The sequence below is a fragment of the Salvelinus fontinalis genome, chromosome 15, assembly GCF_029448725.1.
Source record: "Salvelinus fontinalis isolate EN_2023a chromosome 15, ASM2944872v1, whole genome shotgun sequence".
NCBI lineage: Eukaryota > Metazoa > Chordata > Actinopteri > Salmoniformes > Salmonidae > Salvelinus > Salvelinus fontinalis.
In genome coordinates this window covers 7664932-7683284 of record NC_074679.1, presented here as the reverse complement: position 1 = coordinate 7683284, position 18353 = coordinate 7664932, and the positions used below count along the sequence as shown (strand labels likewise).

The 18353-nt window shown below is 45.6% G+C and overlaps 1 protein-coding gene across 2 annotated transcripts in view; it reads left to right on the top strand.

Annotated features, from left to right (window-relative positions):
* Window positions 1–18353, top strand: part of LOC129811360 (arf-GAP with SH3 domain, ANK repeat and PH domain-containing protein 3-like) — a 63133-nt gene that overhangs the window by 38103 nt on the left and 6677 nt on the right. For both annotated transcript variants that reach the window (XM_055862600.1, XM_055862599.1), the window contains exons 14-23: window positions 1630–1796; window positions 2435–2568; window positions 2817–2908; window positions 6001–6199; window positions 8294–8379; window positions 11250–11365; window positions 12104–12171; window positions 15053–15160; window positions 16557–16752; window positions 17203–17485. In XM_055862600.1, coding sequence (XP_055718575.1) covers window positions 1630–1796; window positions 2435–2568; window positions 2817–2908; window positions 6001–6199; window positions 8294–8379; window positions 11250–11365; window positions 12104–12171; window positions 15053–15160; window positions 16557–16752; window positions 17203–17485 — 1449 coding nt within the window. The remainder of the gene's footprint in view (window positions 1–1629; window positions 1797–2434; window positions 2569–2816; window positions 2909–6000; window positions 6200–8293; window positions 8380–11249; window positions 11366–12103; window positions 12172–15052; window positions 15161–16556; window positions 16753–17202; window positions 17486–18353) is intronic.

The following is an 18353-nucleotide window of genomic DNA, read 5'->3' as shown; positions in this document are numbered from 1 at the left end:
GGGGCCTGAGTAAATCTCAGTTAGACAAAAATAATGGTTGTCCAGTTGCCAGGACAACAAATACAAATTCTATCTAGACACTGTTGCCCTAGAGGACAGAAAGAACTATACCTATCTCGGCCTAAACCTCAACACCACAGGTAATTTCCCGAAGTTACAACAATCGAGACAATGCACAAAGGGCTTTCTATGCCATCAAAAGGAACATAAAACTTGACATCCCAACCAGGATCTGGCTAGAAATACTTAAATCAGTTATAGAACCCAATACTCTCTATGGTTGTGAAGTCTGGGGTCCGCTCACCAACCAAGAATTCACTAAAAGGGACAAACACCCAATTGAGACTCTGCATGCAAAATTCTGCAAAAATGTCCTTTACTGTATGTACAACGCAAAACCCCAAACAATGCATGCAGGGCAGAATTAGGACTATACCCGCTAATTATCAATATCCAGAAAAGAGTTGTTAAATTCTACAACCACCTAAAAGGAAGCGAAGGCCACAGATTCCACCACAAAGCCCTCACCTACAGAGAGATGAACCTAGAGAAGAGTCCCCTCAGCCAGCTGGTTCTGGGGCTCTGTTCACAAACACCAACAGAGCCCCACGACAGCAACACAATTAGACCAAACCAAATTATGAGAAAACAATTTGACACACTGAAAAGAAACATTCCAGTTTGCTCTGTTTATTGGTTGATGTTATCTGGCCCTAAACAGAGAGTACACAGTAGCAGAATACCTGACCACTGTGAATGACCCATTGAGAGAGGCCACCGTAGGCTATTGAGAGAGGCCACCGTAGGCAGACCTGGCTCTCGAGGCTATGTGCTTACTGGCCACAAAATGAGATGGTAACTCAGCTTCACAAGAGCGGATAACTAGTTTGGGTTGGGACCTCTCTCTGGAGCGTACAGAGCTGAGTAGGGGGTTTCTCTCCTCTCTTTATTTATTTTTATTTTATTTAACCTTTAACTAGGCAAGTCAGTTAAGAAAAAAATTCTTATTTACAATGACGGCGTACACCGGCCAAACCCTAACGACACTAGGCCAATTGTGCGCCGCCCTATGGGACTCCCAATCACGGCCGGTTGTGATACAGCTTGGAATCAAACCAGGGTCTGTAGTGACGTCTCTAGCACTGAGATGCAGTGCCTTAGAACGCTGCCCCACTCGGGAGCCCCTCTTCCTCTTCTCCTCTCTGTGTGGGCCTCAGGATCAAGCCTTCGGAAGTCATCTGTGTCTGTGGGGAGGAGAAGAAGGAGGAGGGAGGGTCAGCTGAAACAAAAACAACAAAAAGAAAGAAAAATGGAGAAGGAGAGGGATGAGAAAGAGAAAGGAGGTTTACTGCAGTGTGAATGTGCCAAGCTCTCAGTGGTACAATTATATACTTGGGTTAAAGACACACAGCTGCACACAGGACTATCATGTGGGCAGTCCGTGCTTTTGAAGCACAAAATGTAGACCACCATAGTAGTTTCATTTTTTTTTTAAACAAGTGTACCGGTTGTCGTAGATCCATAAAAAAAAAATCAGGAAGACATTTCCCGGAAAGAATGACTTGTACTACAATACATAACTGTATAAACACTATATTGCATTGTTTAATCTCCCCCCCCCCCCCCCAGTTGGGTGTCGGTGCTGCAGAACAGTAAGGAGGAAGCCCTGAACACAGTGTTGGGAGGGGACCAGCCGCAGTTCCAGGACTCCGGGCTGCAGGAGCTGGCCAGGGCAGTCATCACCGAGCTTAGACACATGTCCGGCAACGAGGCCTGCGCCGACTGTGGAGCCCACGGTGAGACTGGTGGACAGGAGATAGTCAGTGGGAGGATTCGCCGAGAGACTTCAGGATGTGCTCTTGTCCTGTCTCCACACTTAAAGAGAAGGGTGGAGAATCAGGACACAGCCAGTAGGACTGGGTGGTTCGAGCCCTGAATGCTGATTTGGCTGACAGCCGTGGTATTTTTAAGCAATAAGGCACGAGAGGGTGTGGTATATGGCCAATATACCGTGGCTAAGGGCAGTTCTTAAGCACAACGCAACACGGAGTACCTGGACACAGCCCTTAGCCGTGGTATATTGGCCATATATCACAAACCCCAGAGGTACCTTATTGCGATTATGAACTGGTTACCAACATAATTAGAGAGGTAAAAATAAATGTTTTATCATACCTGTGGTATACGGTCTGATATACAATGGCTGTCAGCCAATCAGCATTCAGAGCTCGAACCACCCAGTTTATAATAGACAATATACCATGTGTATGACAAAACATTTATTTTTACTGCTCTAATTCCGTTGCGTCGTGCCTAAGAACAGCTCTTAGCCCAGGTGTATTGGCCGTATACCAAACCCCCACGGGCCTTATTGCGTCAGTGTAAATCCAGTGTTAACTGTACTCGTTGTGTTCTGTCACTGTGCTGTCAACAGACCCCACGTGGCTGTCCACTAACCTGGGCATCCTGACGTGTATAGAGTGTTCTGGGATCCACAGGGAGTTGGGAGTCCACTACTCCAGGATCCAGTCCCTCACGCTGGACATGCTCAGCACCTCCGAACTACTAGTAATGTTGACCCCGTCTTAGTCCCAATACACACACACTGATCTATACACACACACACCTCCATTTCTAAACAAGCGTTAGTTTTCTGAGCTCTGCTTTGGCTTTAGCTCAGCGTGCTAACTTGGTTTTTAGTTGTGATAATGGCATGGGTTAGATATGTGTTATTTGATGCACTGAAAGTTTAGTCCCTATACAGCTGTACTCACATATCTTGTATCCTAACGCCTCCACTCTCCGTCTGTCCACAGCTGGCAGTCAGTATAGGCAACACCCGCTTCAATGACATCATGGAGGCCAATCTTCCCAATGATTCCATCAAACCCCTCCCCCAGAGTGACATGTAAGTCCATTAATACGCCTCATACTTCAATCATGTTCTCATTGGTGGGGCAATATTGGTTTGAAACAACACATTTTGACAGAAGCCATATTGGCACCAAAAATTCCAAAAACAATGACATTAAAGTGAGAATGTTGTAACAGAATGTTTGGTATCAACCAGGGTTGGGCTCAATTCAGTTCTTGAATCGACTGAATTGAATTGAAATTAAATTGAACACAACCCTGGTGCCAACGAGGATATAGTTAACCAGTTGCTGGTGCCAACATGGAGGATATAGTGTACAGGTTGCTGGTGCCAACATGGAGGATATAGTTTACCAGTTGCTGGTGCCAACATGGAGGATATAGTGTACCAGTTGCTGGTGCCAACATGGAGGATATAGTTTACAGGTTGCTGGTGCCAACATGGAGGATATAGTTAACCAGTTGCTGGTGCCAACATGGAGGATATAGTTATCCAGTTGCTGGTGCCAACATGGAGGATATAGTTTACAGGTTGCTGGTGCCAACATGGAGGATATAGTTTACAGGTTGCTGGTGCCAACATGGAGGATATAGTGTACAGGTTGCTGGTGCCAACATGGAGGATATAGTTTACCAGTTGCTGGTGCCAACATGGAGGATATAGTTTACAGGTTGCTGGTGCCAACATGGAGGATATAGTTTACCAGTTGCTGGTGCCAACATGGAGGATATAGTTATCCAGTTGCTGGTGCCAACATGGAGGATATAGTTTACAGGTTGCTGGTGCCAACATGGAGGATATAGTTTACAGGTTGCTGGTGCCAACATGGAGGATATAGTGTACAGGTTGCTGGTGCCAACATGGAGGATATAGTTATCCATTTGCTGGTGCCAACATGGAGGATATAGTTTACCAGTTGCTGGTGCCAACATGGAGGATATAGTTTACAGGTTGCTGGTGCCAACATGGAGGATATAGTTTACAGGTTGCTGGTGCCAACATGGAGGATATAGTTTACAGGTTGCTGGTGCCAACATGGAGGATATAGTTAACCAGTTGCTGGTGCCAACATGGAGGATATAGTTTACCAGTTGCTGGTGCCAACATGGAGGATATAGTTTACAGGTTGCTGGTGCCAACATGGAGGATATAGTTTACAGGTTGCTGGTGCCAACATGGAGGATATAGTTTACCAGTTGCTGGTGCCAACATGGAGGATATAGTTATCCAGTTGCTGGTGCCAACATGGAGGATATAGTTTACAGGTTGCTGGTGCCAACATGGAGGATATAGTTTACAGGTTGCTGGTGCCAACATGGAGGATATAGTTTACAGGTTGCTGGTGCCAACATGGAGGATATAGTTTACAGGTTGCTGGTGCCAACATGGAGGATATAGTTTACAGGTTGCTGGTGCCAACATGGAGGATATAGTTAACCAGTTGCTGGTGCCAACATGGAGGATATAGTTTACAGGTTGCTGGTGCCAACATGGAGGATATAGTTTACAGGTTGCTGGTGCCAACATGGAGGATATAGTTTACAGGTTGCTGGTGCCAACATGGAGGATATAGTTAACCAGTTGCTGGTGCCAACATGGAGGATATAGTTTACAGGTTGCTGGTGCCAACATGGAGGATATAGTTAACCAGTTGCTGGTGCCAACATGGAGGATATAGTGTACCAGTTGCTGGTGCCAACATGGAGGATATAGTTTACAGGTTGCTGGTGCCAACATGGAGGATATAGTTTACAGGTTGCTGGTGCCAACATGGAGGATATAGTTATCCAGTTGCTGGTGCCAACATGGAGGATATAGTTTACCAGTTGCTGGTGCCAACATGGAGGATATAGTTAACCAGTTGCTGGTGCCAACATGGAGGATATAGTTAACCAGTTGCTGGTGCCAACATGGAGGATATAGTTTACCAGTTGCTGGTGCCAACATGGAGGATATAGTTAACCAGTTGCTGGTGCCAACATGGAGGATATAGTTAACCAGTTGCTGGTGCCAACATGGAGGATATAGTTAACCAGTTGCTGGTTCCAACATGGAGGATATAGTTAACCAGTTGCTGGTGCCAACATGGAGGATATAGTTAACCAGTTGCTGGTGCCAACATGGAGGATATAGTTTACAGGTTGCTGGTGCCAACATGGAGGATATAGTTTACAGGTTGCTGGTGCCAACATGGAGGATATAGTTTACAGGTTGCTGGTGCCAACATGGAGGATATAGTTTACAGGTTGCTGGTGCCAACATGGAGGATATAGTTTACAGGTTGCTGGTGCCAACATGGAGGATATAGTTAACCAGTTGCTGGTGCCAACATGGAGGATATAGTTTACCAGTTGCTGGTGCCAACATGGAGGATATAGTTTACCAGTTACTGGTGCCAACATGGAGGATATAGTTAACCAGTTGCTGGTGCCAACATGGAGGATATAGTTAACCAGTTGCTGGTGCCAACATGGAGGATATAGTTAACCAGTTGCTGGTGCCAACATGGAGGATATAGTTAACCAGTTGCTGGTGCCAACATGGAGGATATAGTTTACCAGTTGCTGGTGCCAACATGGAGGATATAGTTTACAGGTTGCTGGTGCCAACATGGAGGATATAGTTTACAGGTTGCTGGTGCCAACATGGAGGATATAGTTTACAGGTTGCTGGTGCCAACATGGAGGATATAGTTTACAGGTTGCTGGTGCCAACATGGAGGATATAGTTTACAGGTTGCTGGTGCCAACATGGAGGATATAGTTTACAGGTTGCTGGTGCCAACATGGAGGATATAGTTTACAGGTTGCTGGTGCCAACATGGAGGATATAGTTTACAGGTTGCTGGTGCCAACATGGAGGATATAGTTTACAGGTTGCTGGTGCCAACATGGAGGATATAGTTTACAGGTTGCTGGTGCCAACATGGAGGATATAGTTTACAGGTTGCTGGTGCCAACATGGAGGATATAGTTTACAGGTTGCTGGTGCCAACATGGAGGATATAGTTTACAGGTTGCTGGTGCCAACATGGAGGATATAGTTTACAGGTTGCTGGTGCCAACATGGAGGATATAGTTTACAGGTTGCTGCATACCTATGTCTCTGTCCCGTTGTGCAACCAGGAATGCCAGGAAGGAGTATATCGTGGCCAAGTACGTGGAACGGCGCTACGTGCTGCACCGGGACCGGGACCGGGACCGGGAGGAGGGTGAGCCGTGGCGTGTGTACGACGCCGTGAGGAGCCGGGACCTGACCGCTCTGCTGCAGCTGTACGCCCAGGGAGAGGACCTGGCCAAGCCGCTAGCACTTCCTGAGGGACAGGTACTAGACATAAGGTTGTGATGGTCATGGAAATTTGGATGACGGTCACGGTCAGCCAAATGACCATGGTCACCGTTATAATCGTTCGATTTTGTAAAGAGTCCATGTTACCTTAGAAACGGACTGAACCGCACAAATGCCCGGCTGTCCCGTCTTCAGTCAGCTGTTCGTTCCACAATAAAATGTATTAAAATAAGACATTTGACAGTTATTTTATTTTCACGACGGTCTTCATCCATAATCGTCGGTTACGCGATTATACGGTAACTGTGCCAGCCCTGTACTAGATAGCAGAGAGATACACACACACACACACTACTGGCCAACCCATTAGAATTGCCTGAGGGACAGGTACTGGATCGTACATGCACAAGTATACATACATACAGTGGGGCAAAAAAGTATTTAGTCAGCCACCAATTGTGCAAGTTCTCCCACTTCAAAAGATGAGAGAGGCCTGTAATTTTCATCATAGGTACACTTCAACTATGACAGACAAAATGAGAAGAAAAAAATCCAGAAAATCACATTGTAGGATTTTTAATGAATTTATTTGCAAATTATGGTGGAAAATAAGTATTTGGTCACCTACAAACAGGCAAGATTTCTGGCTCTCACAGACCTGTAACTTCTTCTTTAAGAGGCTCCTCTGTCCTCCACTCGTTACCTGTATTAATGGCACTTGTTTGAACTTGTTATCAGTATAAAAGACACCTGTCCACAACCTCAAACAGTCACACTCCAAACTCCACTATGGCCAAGACCAAAGAGCTGTCAAAGGACACCAGAAACAAAATTGTACACACACACACACACACACACACACACACACACACACACACACACACACACACACACACACACACACACACACACACACACACACACACACACACACACACACACACACACACACACACACACACACACACACACACACACACACACACACACACACACACACACAGCATAAACATGAACATGGTCATATTACATGTAGGATTGCGTATGAAATCCCCAAGATCACTTCCCAGTGGAAGGTTTGAAGTGTTTGCTCTGCAGGATATGATTAGGATGCCTTTTTGAATGTAAAGAGCTGTGAAATGATTAAAACAAAAGGCAGCGGGGCGTCCCCATATGGTTTCATTAGCTAATGGCTCCATTAAAACTACATTCTGGGATTTGAAGAACAACAAAACATGAAGATTGATCATTGAACAGATTGCCAGATCTCAGACTGCGACTTTAACATGCCTCAATGGGCTTGTTTGATCTGGCTGTGGCTGGCCTCTTCTCTCACAAGACTACTGTGGGTTATTATCTCAAAATAGACCGCTACATTTCTTCTACCTTGTAATGTTGTAAATATCGCTGTGTGTGTGTCCGCAATGAAATGTGTGTGAGTGTGATTGTGTAGTAAGTTAGAAGTCCCAGAACTGTAGTTAGTAACCACTCCCTTCTCTCTCTGTAATCACACTCAATCTATCCCTCTCATTTTACACCCTTCTCTCTCCTCTCCTCTCTTGTTAAAAGGTTATGTTTCCTCTCTCTCTCTCTCCTTCTCTTTTCGTTTCTTTAATCAAATTCACCGTCTGTTGCTTCCTAAGGGTATGTAATAGTACTGTCCTGCACACATTTTGATCTGTGTGTGTTTTGTGTGTGTGGTGGGGTGTGTGTGTGTGTGTGTGTGTGTGTGTGTGTGTGTGTGTGTGTGTGTGTGTGTGTGTGTGTGTGTGTGTGTGTGTGTGTGTGTGTGTGTGTGTGTTGGCAGGGTATGGTTTATTATTTCAGCTTGTTGGGTCAGAGCTCATGTCTCCAGAGAGCTAAGGGGAACACTCCATAGTCGTACTCATTCATCACACACACACACACACACACACACACACACACACACACACACACACACACACACACACACACACACACACACAAATACACATGCACACACACACACACACACACACACACACACACACACACACACACACACACACACACACACACACACACACACACACACACACACATTAATACACATTCACACGCATACACACACTCAGTGGGTGTACCTAATGAGTTTCTTCTGTCTTTTAGCATCTGAGAGAAACAGCTCTTCACTTGGCTGTGAGACTGGAGGAGAGGAGCTCTCTATCCCTGGTGGACTTCCTCATACAGAACAGGTGTGAGCGCCTGACCTCTCAATAACGCCTGACCTCTCAATAACACCAGACCCCTCAATAACACCAGACCCCTCAATAACACCAGACCCCTCAATAACACCAGACCCCTCAATAACGCCTGACCCCTCAACAACACCAGACCCCTCAACAACACCAGACCCCTCAATAACACCAGACCCCTCAATAACACCAGACCCCTCAATAACACCAGACCCCTCAATAACACCAGACCCCTCAATAACACCAGACCCCTCAATAACACCAGACCCCTCAATAACACCAGACCCCTCAATAACACCAGACCCCTCAATAACACCAGACCCCTCAATAACACCCTCCTTAGTGGGCCCTATGCAGACCTGAGATAAGTAGACTCAACCCCTTATCCCCAGTCTGAATCGGGCCCAAAGTGCATTGGAGGAGAGGATCCAAGGTCCCTTACTCAGACCTCCTCCAACCAATGGCTTTGAAAGGAGTTTAGGGAACAAGGAAAGGAGGAGGCAAGTATTTGACGGCTAGTAACGTCTTCAGACACGGCCCAGGGGGTGTGTTCTCGGTGAGGCAAAAACGTTTAGAATGGTACAGATAGAAATACGTGATCACGTTTCACACTCCTGAACACACCCCAGCACTCCTTCCTCCTGAATACACCCCAACACTCCTTCCTCCTGAACACACCCCAGCACTCCTTCCTCCTGAACACACCCCAACACTCCTTCCTCCTGAACACACCCCAGCACTCCTTCCTCCTGAACACACCCCAGCACTCCTTCCTCCTGAATACACCCCAGCACTCCTTCCTCCTGAACACACCCCAGCACTCCTTCCTCCTGAACACACCCCAGCACTCCTTCCTCCTGAACACACCCCAGCACTCCTTCCTCCTGAACACACCCCAGCACTCCTTCCTCCTGAATACACCCCAACACTCCTTCCTCCTGAACACACCCCAGCACTCCTTCCTCCTGAACACACCCCAACACTCCTTCCTCCTGAACACACCCCAGCACTCCTTCCTCCTGAACACACCCCAACACTCCTTCCTCCTGAACACACCCCAGCACTCCTTCCTCTAGCCTTACACTGTTTGGGTCCCAAATGGCTCCCTATTCCCTATATAGTGTGCTACTCTTGACCAGGGCCTATAGTAGTGTATTATGTACAGTCGTGGCCAAAGGTTTTGAGAATGACACAAATATTAATTTTCACGAAGTTTGCTGCTTCAGTGTCTTTAGATATTTTTGTCAGATGTTACTATGGAATACTGAAGTATAATTACAAGCATTTCATAAGTGTCAAAGGCTTTTATTGACAATTACATGGAGTTGATGCAAAGAGTCAATATTTGCAGTGTTGACCCTTCTTTTTAAGACCTCTGCAATCCACCTTGGCATGCTGTCAATTAACTTCTGGGCCACATCCTGACTGATGGCAGCCCAATCTTGCATAATCAATGCTTGGAGTTTGACAGAATTTGCGGGTTTTTGTTTGTCCACCCACCTCTTGAGGATCGACCACAAGTTCTTAATGGGATTAAGGTCTGGGGAGTTTCCTGGCCATGGACCCAAAATATCAATGTTTTGTTCCCCGAGCCACTTAGTTATCATTTTTGCCTTATAGCAAGGGCCTCCGTCATGCTGGAAAAGGCATTGTTCGTCACCAAACTGTTCCTGGATGGTTGGGAGAAGTTGTTCTCGGAGGATGTGTTGGTACCATTCTTTATTCATGGCTATGTTCTTAGGCAAAATTGTGAGTGAGCCCACTCCCTTGGCTGAGAAGCAACCCCACACATGAATGGTCTCAGGATGCTTTACTGTTGGCATGACACAGGACTGATGGTAGCGCTCACCTTGTCTTCTCCGGACAATATTTTTTCCGGAAGCCCCAAACAATCGGAAAGGGGATTCATCAGAGAAAATGACTTTACCCCAGTCCTCAGCAGTCCAATCCCTGTACCTTTTGCAGAATATCAGTCTGTCCCTGATGTTTTTCCTGGAGAGAAGTGGCTTCTTTGCTGCCCTTCTTGACACCAGGCCATCCTCCAAAAGTCTTCGCCTCACTGTGCGTGCAGATACACTCACACCTGCCTGCTGCCATTCCTGAGCAAGCTCTGTACTGGTGGTGCCCCGATCCTGCAGCTGAATCAACTTTAGGAGACGGTCCTAGCGCTTGCTCGACCTTCTTGGGTGCCCTGAAGCCTTCTTCACAACAATTGAACCTCTCTCCTTGAAGTTCTTGATGATTCGATAAATGGTTGATTTAGGTGCAATCTTACTGGCAACAATATCCTTGCCTGTGAAGGCCTTTTTATGCAAAGTAATGATGACGGCACGTGTTTCCTTGCAGGTAACCATGGTTGACAAAGGAAGAACAATGATTCCAAGCACCACCCTCCTTTTGAAGCTTCCAGTCTGTTATTCAAACTCAATCAGCATGACAGAGTGATCTCCAGCCTTGTCCTCGTCAACACTCACACCTGTGTTAACGAGAGAATCACTGACATGATGTCAGCTGGTCCTTTTGTGGCAGGGCTGAAATGCAGTGGAAATTATTTTTGGGGGATTCAGTTCATTTGCATGGCAAAGAGGGACTTTGCAGTTAATTTCAATTAATCTGATCACTCTTCATAACATTCTGGAGTATATGCAAATTGCCATCATACAAACTGAGGCAGCAGACTTTGTGAAAATTAATATTTGTGTCATTCTCAAAACTTTTGGCCACGACTGTACAACGTAGGGAATAGGGTGCCATTTTGGGACACATTCTCTGTCACCAGCATTGACCTTTAGTACTGTCTTAGCTACACCAGCCCCCGGAGACATACATGTACATCACATTGACTCCAACTGTCTGTCGCCACTTAACAGTGTCTGTCTGGAGAAGAGGACTCTAGAGGGGAACACTGCTCTACATTACAGCGCTCAGCACCACAAAACAGAGTGCCTCAAACTGCTGCTCAAAGGAAAGGCTGTCCTCCACACAGGTACATGGTACACACCTACAGTATATACACACCTATACACACACAACTACAGTATATACACACCTACAGTATATATACAGTACACCTACAGTATATACACACCTACAGTATGTGCACACCTACAGTATATATACACCTACAGTATATATACACCTATACACACACCTACAGTATATATACACAACTACAGTATATATATACCTACAGTATGTACACACCTACAGTATATATACACAACTACAGTATATACACACCTACAGTATATATATATATATACCTACAGTATGTACACACCTACAGTATATATACACCTACAGTATATACACACCTACAGTATATATACACCTACAGTATATACACACCTACAGTATATATATATACCTACAGTATATATACACCTATACACACACCTACAGTATATACACACCTACAGTATATATACACCTACAGTATGTACACACCTACAGTATATATACACCTACAGTATATACACACCTACAGTATATATACACCTACAGTATGTATACACCTATACACACACCTACAGTATATACACACCTACAGTATCGACACACATACAGTATATATACACAACTACAGTATATATATACCTACAGTATGTACACACCTACAGTATGTATACAGTATGTACACACCGTGCCTTTAGTGCTTGTAAGCTGGGTTCAATAGGGATCCCACAGTTAGAGACTTAACCGGTCTCTCTCTCTCGTCATCCAGTGAACTCATCCGGAGAGACGGCTCTGGACATCGCCAGGAGACTGCAGCACTCCCAGTGTGTGGAACTGGTAAGACATGACTGACTGGGTTTAGGTTGTTTTCAACATCTTGGTACTCAAGCAGAAACGAGCATAAAATGCGATATCTTACAATATAAAACACAACGAAGAAGATATGATTAGCCGAATTAGTTCATCGTCGTCATAAACAACAAATTGGCGAAACACTAAATCAATAAATATACGTATCAATGTCTTTACTGATAGTCACCTGCGTAGTTTGAGAGCTCTTGCCAAGAAAGGGACTGACTGACCCTGACTTTACAGTCAACTCTCAGTGCAAATACAGTCTTTATGTTCCTTCTGGCTCCCTGTTTTCCCCTGCTAAACCTGCTTTGACCCCGTTCAATTTCCTGTCTTCCTATCCTTTATGGAACAATAGATAACATGCTCACTGTCTCTGATTATGGTGAGGTGCTGAATTGTCATAGTAAAGTCCGTAATGAAAGAAAGTGTTCATTTCCTTCTGGTTGTGTTTTACTGGAAAACCATATCCATTATTTCCTGTTAAAACAGTGATAAGTCAAGTAACCTAAGTTGTTGTTTCAACACTGTTTCGTGACAGACTGTTAAAGGGCAACTCCGCCACTTTTCAACCTCATATTCACCATCTCCAGCACCATACCGGTGTCTACATATTCACCATCTCCAGCACCATACCGGTGTCTACATATTCACCTGCTCCAGCACCATACCAGTGTCTACATATTCACCATCTCCAGCACCATACCAGTGTCTACATATTCACCATCTCCAGCACCATACCAGTGTCTACATATTCACCATCTCCAGCACCATCTCCAGCACCATACCGGTGTCTACATATTCACCACCTCCAGCACCATCTCCAGCACCATACCGGTGTCTACATATTCACCATCTCCAGCACCATACCGGTGTCTACATATTCACCATCTCCAGCACCATACCAGTGTCTACATATTCACCATCTCCAGCACCATCTCCAGCACCATACCAGTGTCTACATATTCACCATCTCCAGCACCATCTCCAGCACCATACCAGTGTCTACATATTCACCATCTCCAGCACCATACCAGTGTCTACATATTCACCATCTCCAGCACCATCTCCAGCACCATACCAGTGTCTACATAATCACCATCTCCAGCACCATCTCCAGCACCATACCAATGTCTACATATTCACCATCTCCAGCACCATCTCCAGCACCATACCAGTGTCTACATATTCACCATCTCCAGCACCATACCAGTGTCTACATATTCACCATCTCCAGCACCATACCAGTGTCTACATATTCACCATCTCCAGCACCATACCAGTGTCTACATATTCACCATCTCCAGCACCATACCAGTGTCTACATATTCACAATCTCCAGCACCATACCATTGTCTACATATTCACCACTACCAGCACCATACCAGTGTCTACATATTCACCATCTCCAGCACCATACCAGTGTCTACATATTCACCATCTCCAGCACCATCTCCAGCACCATACCAGTGTCTACATATTCACCATCTCCAGCACCATACCAGTGTCTACATATTCATCATCTCCAGCACCATCTCCAGCACCATACCAGTGTCTACATATTCACCATCTCCAGCACCATACCAGTGTCTACATATTCACCATCTCCAGCACCATACCAGTGTCTACATATTCACCATCTCCAGCACCATACCAGTGTCTACATATTCACCATCTCCAGCACCATACCAGTGTCTACATATTCACCATCTCCAGCACCATACCAGTGTCTACATATTCTCCTGCTCCAGCACCATACCAGTGTCTACATATTCACCATCTCCAGCACCATACCAGTGTCTACATATTCACCATCTCCAGCACCATACCAGTGTCTACATATTCACCATCTCCAGCACCATACCAGTGTCTACATATTCTCCTGCTCCAGCACCATACCAGTGTCTACATATTCACCATCTCCAGCACCATACCAGTGTCTACATATTCACCATCTCCAGCACCATACCAGTGTCTACATATTCACCATCTCCAGCACCATACCAGTGTCTACATATTCTCCTGCTCCAGCACCATACCGGTGTCTACATATTCACCATCTCCAGCACCATACCGGTGTCTACATATGTGAAAACAGCGTGTTTCTATGATCTGTGGTAAAGAAGAATAATTAATAAAGTAAAATAAATAAATAAATGTTTCTGTGACATCACAGGGTAAGATTTAAAGTAAGAAAACAGTGATTTTCAGAACCTGCAGTGAGTTTCTAGACAGAGGGCTATTTTCAAACGTTTTAACTTTAGATGATGTCATCGGGTAGACCTTTTTAACTTAATTTTTTTTTCTTTCTACAAAACGTAGAAAAGCGCCGTTTTCACATATGTAGACACTGGTATGGTGCTGGAGATAATGACAATGAGGTTGAAAAGTGGTGGAATTGCACTTTAACATAAATGTTAGCATAATTAAGTCACTGGCCAGCACATGTAAGATTTGGTTCTGGTTTCTAGCACTAACGTTTCAGTGGTTTTAACAGTTGTCCCAAGGCTTGAATATACTATTTTATTTTCTGGGTGATACTTGAGTATTTAAAGGTACTGGTAGGAGCAATGACTTGACTAGCTATGCTATGTTTGTAATCTGAGCAAAATATGGATTTGTAGCTGACCTGTGTGTGTTTTTGTTCCTGTGTATGTATGTTTTTGTTCCTGTGTGTGTGTGTTTTTGTTACTGTGTGTGTGTGTGTGTGTGTGTGTGTGTGTGTGTGTATGTGTGTTTTTGTTACTGTGTGTGTGTGTGTGTGTGTGTGTGTGTGTGTGTGTGTGTGTGTGTGTGTGTGTGTGTGTGTGTGTGTGTGTGTGTGTGTGTGTGTGTGTGTGTGTGTGTGTGTGTGTGTGTGTTTTAGCTAGAGCTGGCACAGAGTGGGAAGTTCAACAGTCAGATCCATGTGGAGTACGTGTGGGAGACACAGAGCCAGGACCTGTATGACAGCGAAGATGACCTGGATGAGAGGGTAAACACCCACAGGAACACACACACACACACACACACACACTGAATACGACCTGGATGAGAGGGTAAACACCCACAGGAACACACACAAACACTGAATACGACCTGGATGAGAGGGTAAACACCCACAGGAAAACACACACCCACACACACACACTGAATACGACCTGGATGAGAGGGTAAACACACACAGGAACACACACACACACTGAATACGACCTGGATGAGAGGGTAAACACCCACAGGAACACACACACACACTGAATACGACCTGGATGAGAGGGTAAACACACACAGGAACAAACAGACACACACACACCGAATACGACCTGGATGAGAGGGTTAACAGACACACCGAATACGACCTGGATGAGAGGGTTAACAGACACACCGAATACGACCTGGATGAGAGGGTTAACACACACAGACACACTGAATACGACCTGGATGAGAGGGTAAACACACACACTAACCACTGTACAACCAGTACACCAGTCCTCCAGGACCCCAACAGAACATTTATATTGTATCCCTGTACAAACTCACCTGATTCAATTCACCAACTAATCAAGCCCTCATTAAGTTGAACCAGGTGTCTGGTGTTACAAGTTGAACCAGGTGTACTGTTGGGGTTACAAGTTGAACCAGGTGTCTGGGGTTACAAGTTGAACCAGGTGTACTGTTGGGGTTACATAAGAAATGTGTACTGGTTACTGGAGGACTGGATTTGGGAAACACTGCACTAGAGTTTTATTCAGTGTTTACCTCGGTGCAACCACACTTTACCTCTGAGACTCTGCTCATATCCCTCACTATCGCATGACTTAGACTTAGTCATGGGGAGGATGTTAGAAACGAGGGGGGGGGGGGGTGGTGTAAGAATGGGGGTAGGGTTGTTAGAATGGTGGTGGGGGTGATAGAATGGGGGTGGGGGTGTTAGAATGGGGGATGGGGATGTTAGAGTGGGGGTGTTAGAATGGGGGTGGGGATGTTAGAATGGGGGTAGGGTTGTTAGAATGGGCGGGGGGTGGGTGTTAGAATGGGGGATGTTGAAATGAGGGGGATGTTATAATGGGGGATGGAACAATTAGGGGGGTGGTAGAATGGGGGTGGTGTTAGAATGGGGGAGGTGTTAGAATGGGTGGATATTAGAATGGGGGATGGAAAATGAGGGGGGGGGTGTTAGAATGGGGGGTGGGGGTGTTAGAATGGAGGGATGGAAGAATGGGGGATGGATGTAAGCTAGATGGAATTTTCACCATATTGTTTACTCTTATCCAATTATTTCAGAACACAAGGGCCTAGGGTGTAGGGGGTAGGGGTTGTTTTTGATGAAACCCCAGTGTCATGTTTGGCATCATATACTGACCATCTCCCCCTTCCTCTCTACTCTTCAGGTGAACCCCTTACACAGGAACCTACGCTCCCCTCTGCCCTCCAAAGCCTCGCCCTCCCGCTGGAGCTTCGCCAACGCCCCCGTGGCGTGTAAGACCTACGAAAACGTGGACTTCCTTTACCGTAACCCCCCCAATAGTGCTCCATCTGGCGTCCTCATGCCCCCGCCCCCTCTGCCCGCTAAAGCCATCATGAGAGGTGAACACACGCATTGACATGAACATTATAGCCCAGGTAGTCCCCCTCTGTTTGTCAGTTTTCTTCTGGTTGGTGCTTAAATGAACAAGACCCTGGAAAGCGGTCTAGTATAGTTTATAGTGGGTGTTTGAGTCTCGTAGCTGAGAGAGCTGTCTCTCCTCTCCTTCCATCTCCTCCCATCCCATCCCCTCTTCTCCTCTCATCTCCTCTCCTCTCTTCCCATCTCCTCTCCGCTCATCCCATCTCCTCTCCTCCCATCTCCTCTCCGCTCATCTCATCTCATCTCCTCATCCCATTTTCTTTTTAACTGTATTTGAGGACCTTCCCTCGCATCTTCCTCACCTTTTGAGGAGGCAATGATATGAGGAATCAAGGAAGGACAAATTGTTTTGCATGGCTGTATGTGTCTCTCACTCACCTGATCCTGTCTCCCTCTCTCCGCACCCCCAGGTCGCTCGGACCCCCAGATCTCCTTGTCCACCCAGGAGGGGTTAAGCAACAGGTGCAGCTGCTCCAACCCAGCCCCCCAGTCCAGCCCCCCCTCCCCCATGCTGGAGGGTCAGGGGGGGCGACCACCCAAATCACCCCACGGCCAGGGCATCCTGGTGAGGGGACAGAGACAGACCGCAGCCTGGGAGGGTCAGGCCAATACTGGGTCAGGGTCCTCAGACAGAGACAGCACCAAGTCTAACAGTAGTTCCAGTTCCCCTCAGAACCACATAGGACCTGTCAGGTAATCCTAAAATACTTTCATAACCGACAGAGAAAGTAGGAGATCAGTGTGGTTTTGCAATGTTATGACGGATAGACTCCCTCTATTCCTGCTAGTTCAAACGTTAGACTCCTTCCTGGTCTTCACAGTAAAATGTTTGTATTCATGATTTGATTTCCCTTACTGTTAGCAATGAATAGTCAAACATACATATATGTTTAAATGGAACAACCCTAGAGTTAAGAGAGAGAATTCATCAGTTCTGAAGATGCCTGCCTTCGGTTTACTGCCAGGTAAAATGACCTCACAGCGCCCGCTGTTGAAGCCTAACAAGCTGAGCACATAGCGCATTCTAACAGTAATGACCACCTACTTTGTCACTGTCCCCCCAAAAAACTTCTAGTGAGCAAAATAATGTTTGATAATGAATTATATTTAAAAAAAATCATTAATGTTACAAAACTTTGCAATTACATGCATACTGGTGAACATTACACGCATACTGGATTACATTACATGCATACTGGATTACATTACATGCATACTGGATTACATTACATGCATACTGGATTACATTACATGCATACTGGATTACATTACATGCATACTGGATTACATTACATGCATACTGGATTACATTACATGCATACGGGATTACATTACACGCATACGGGATTACATTACATGCATACTGGATTACATTACACGCATACGGGATTACATTACACGCATACTGCTATTAACAGACTGTTTGCTAATGATTCCAGGATGGACAAAATGTGTGCACTCACTACTGCAAGTCGCTCTGGATAAGAGCATCTGCTAAATGACTAAAATGTAAATGTAAAATGTTACGGTTAAGAGAAGAGTTAAGGTTAGTAGATAATAA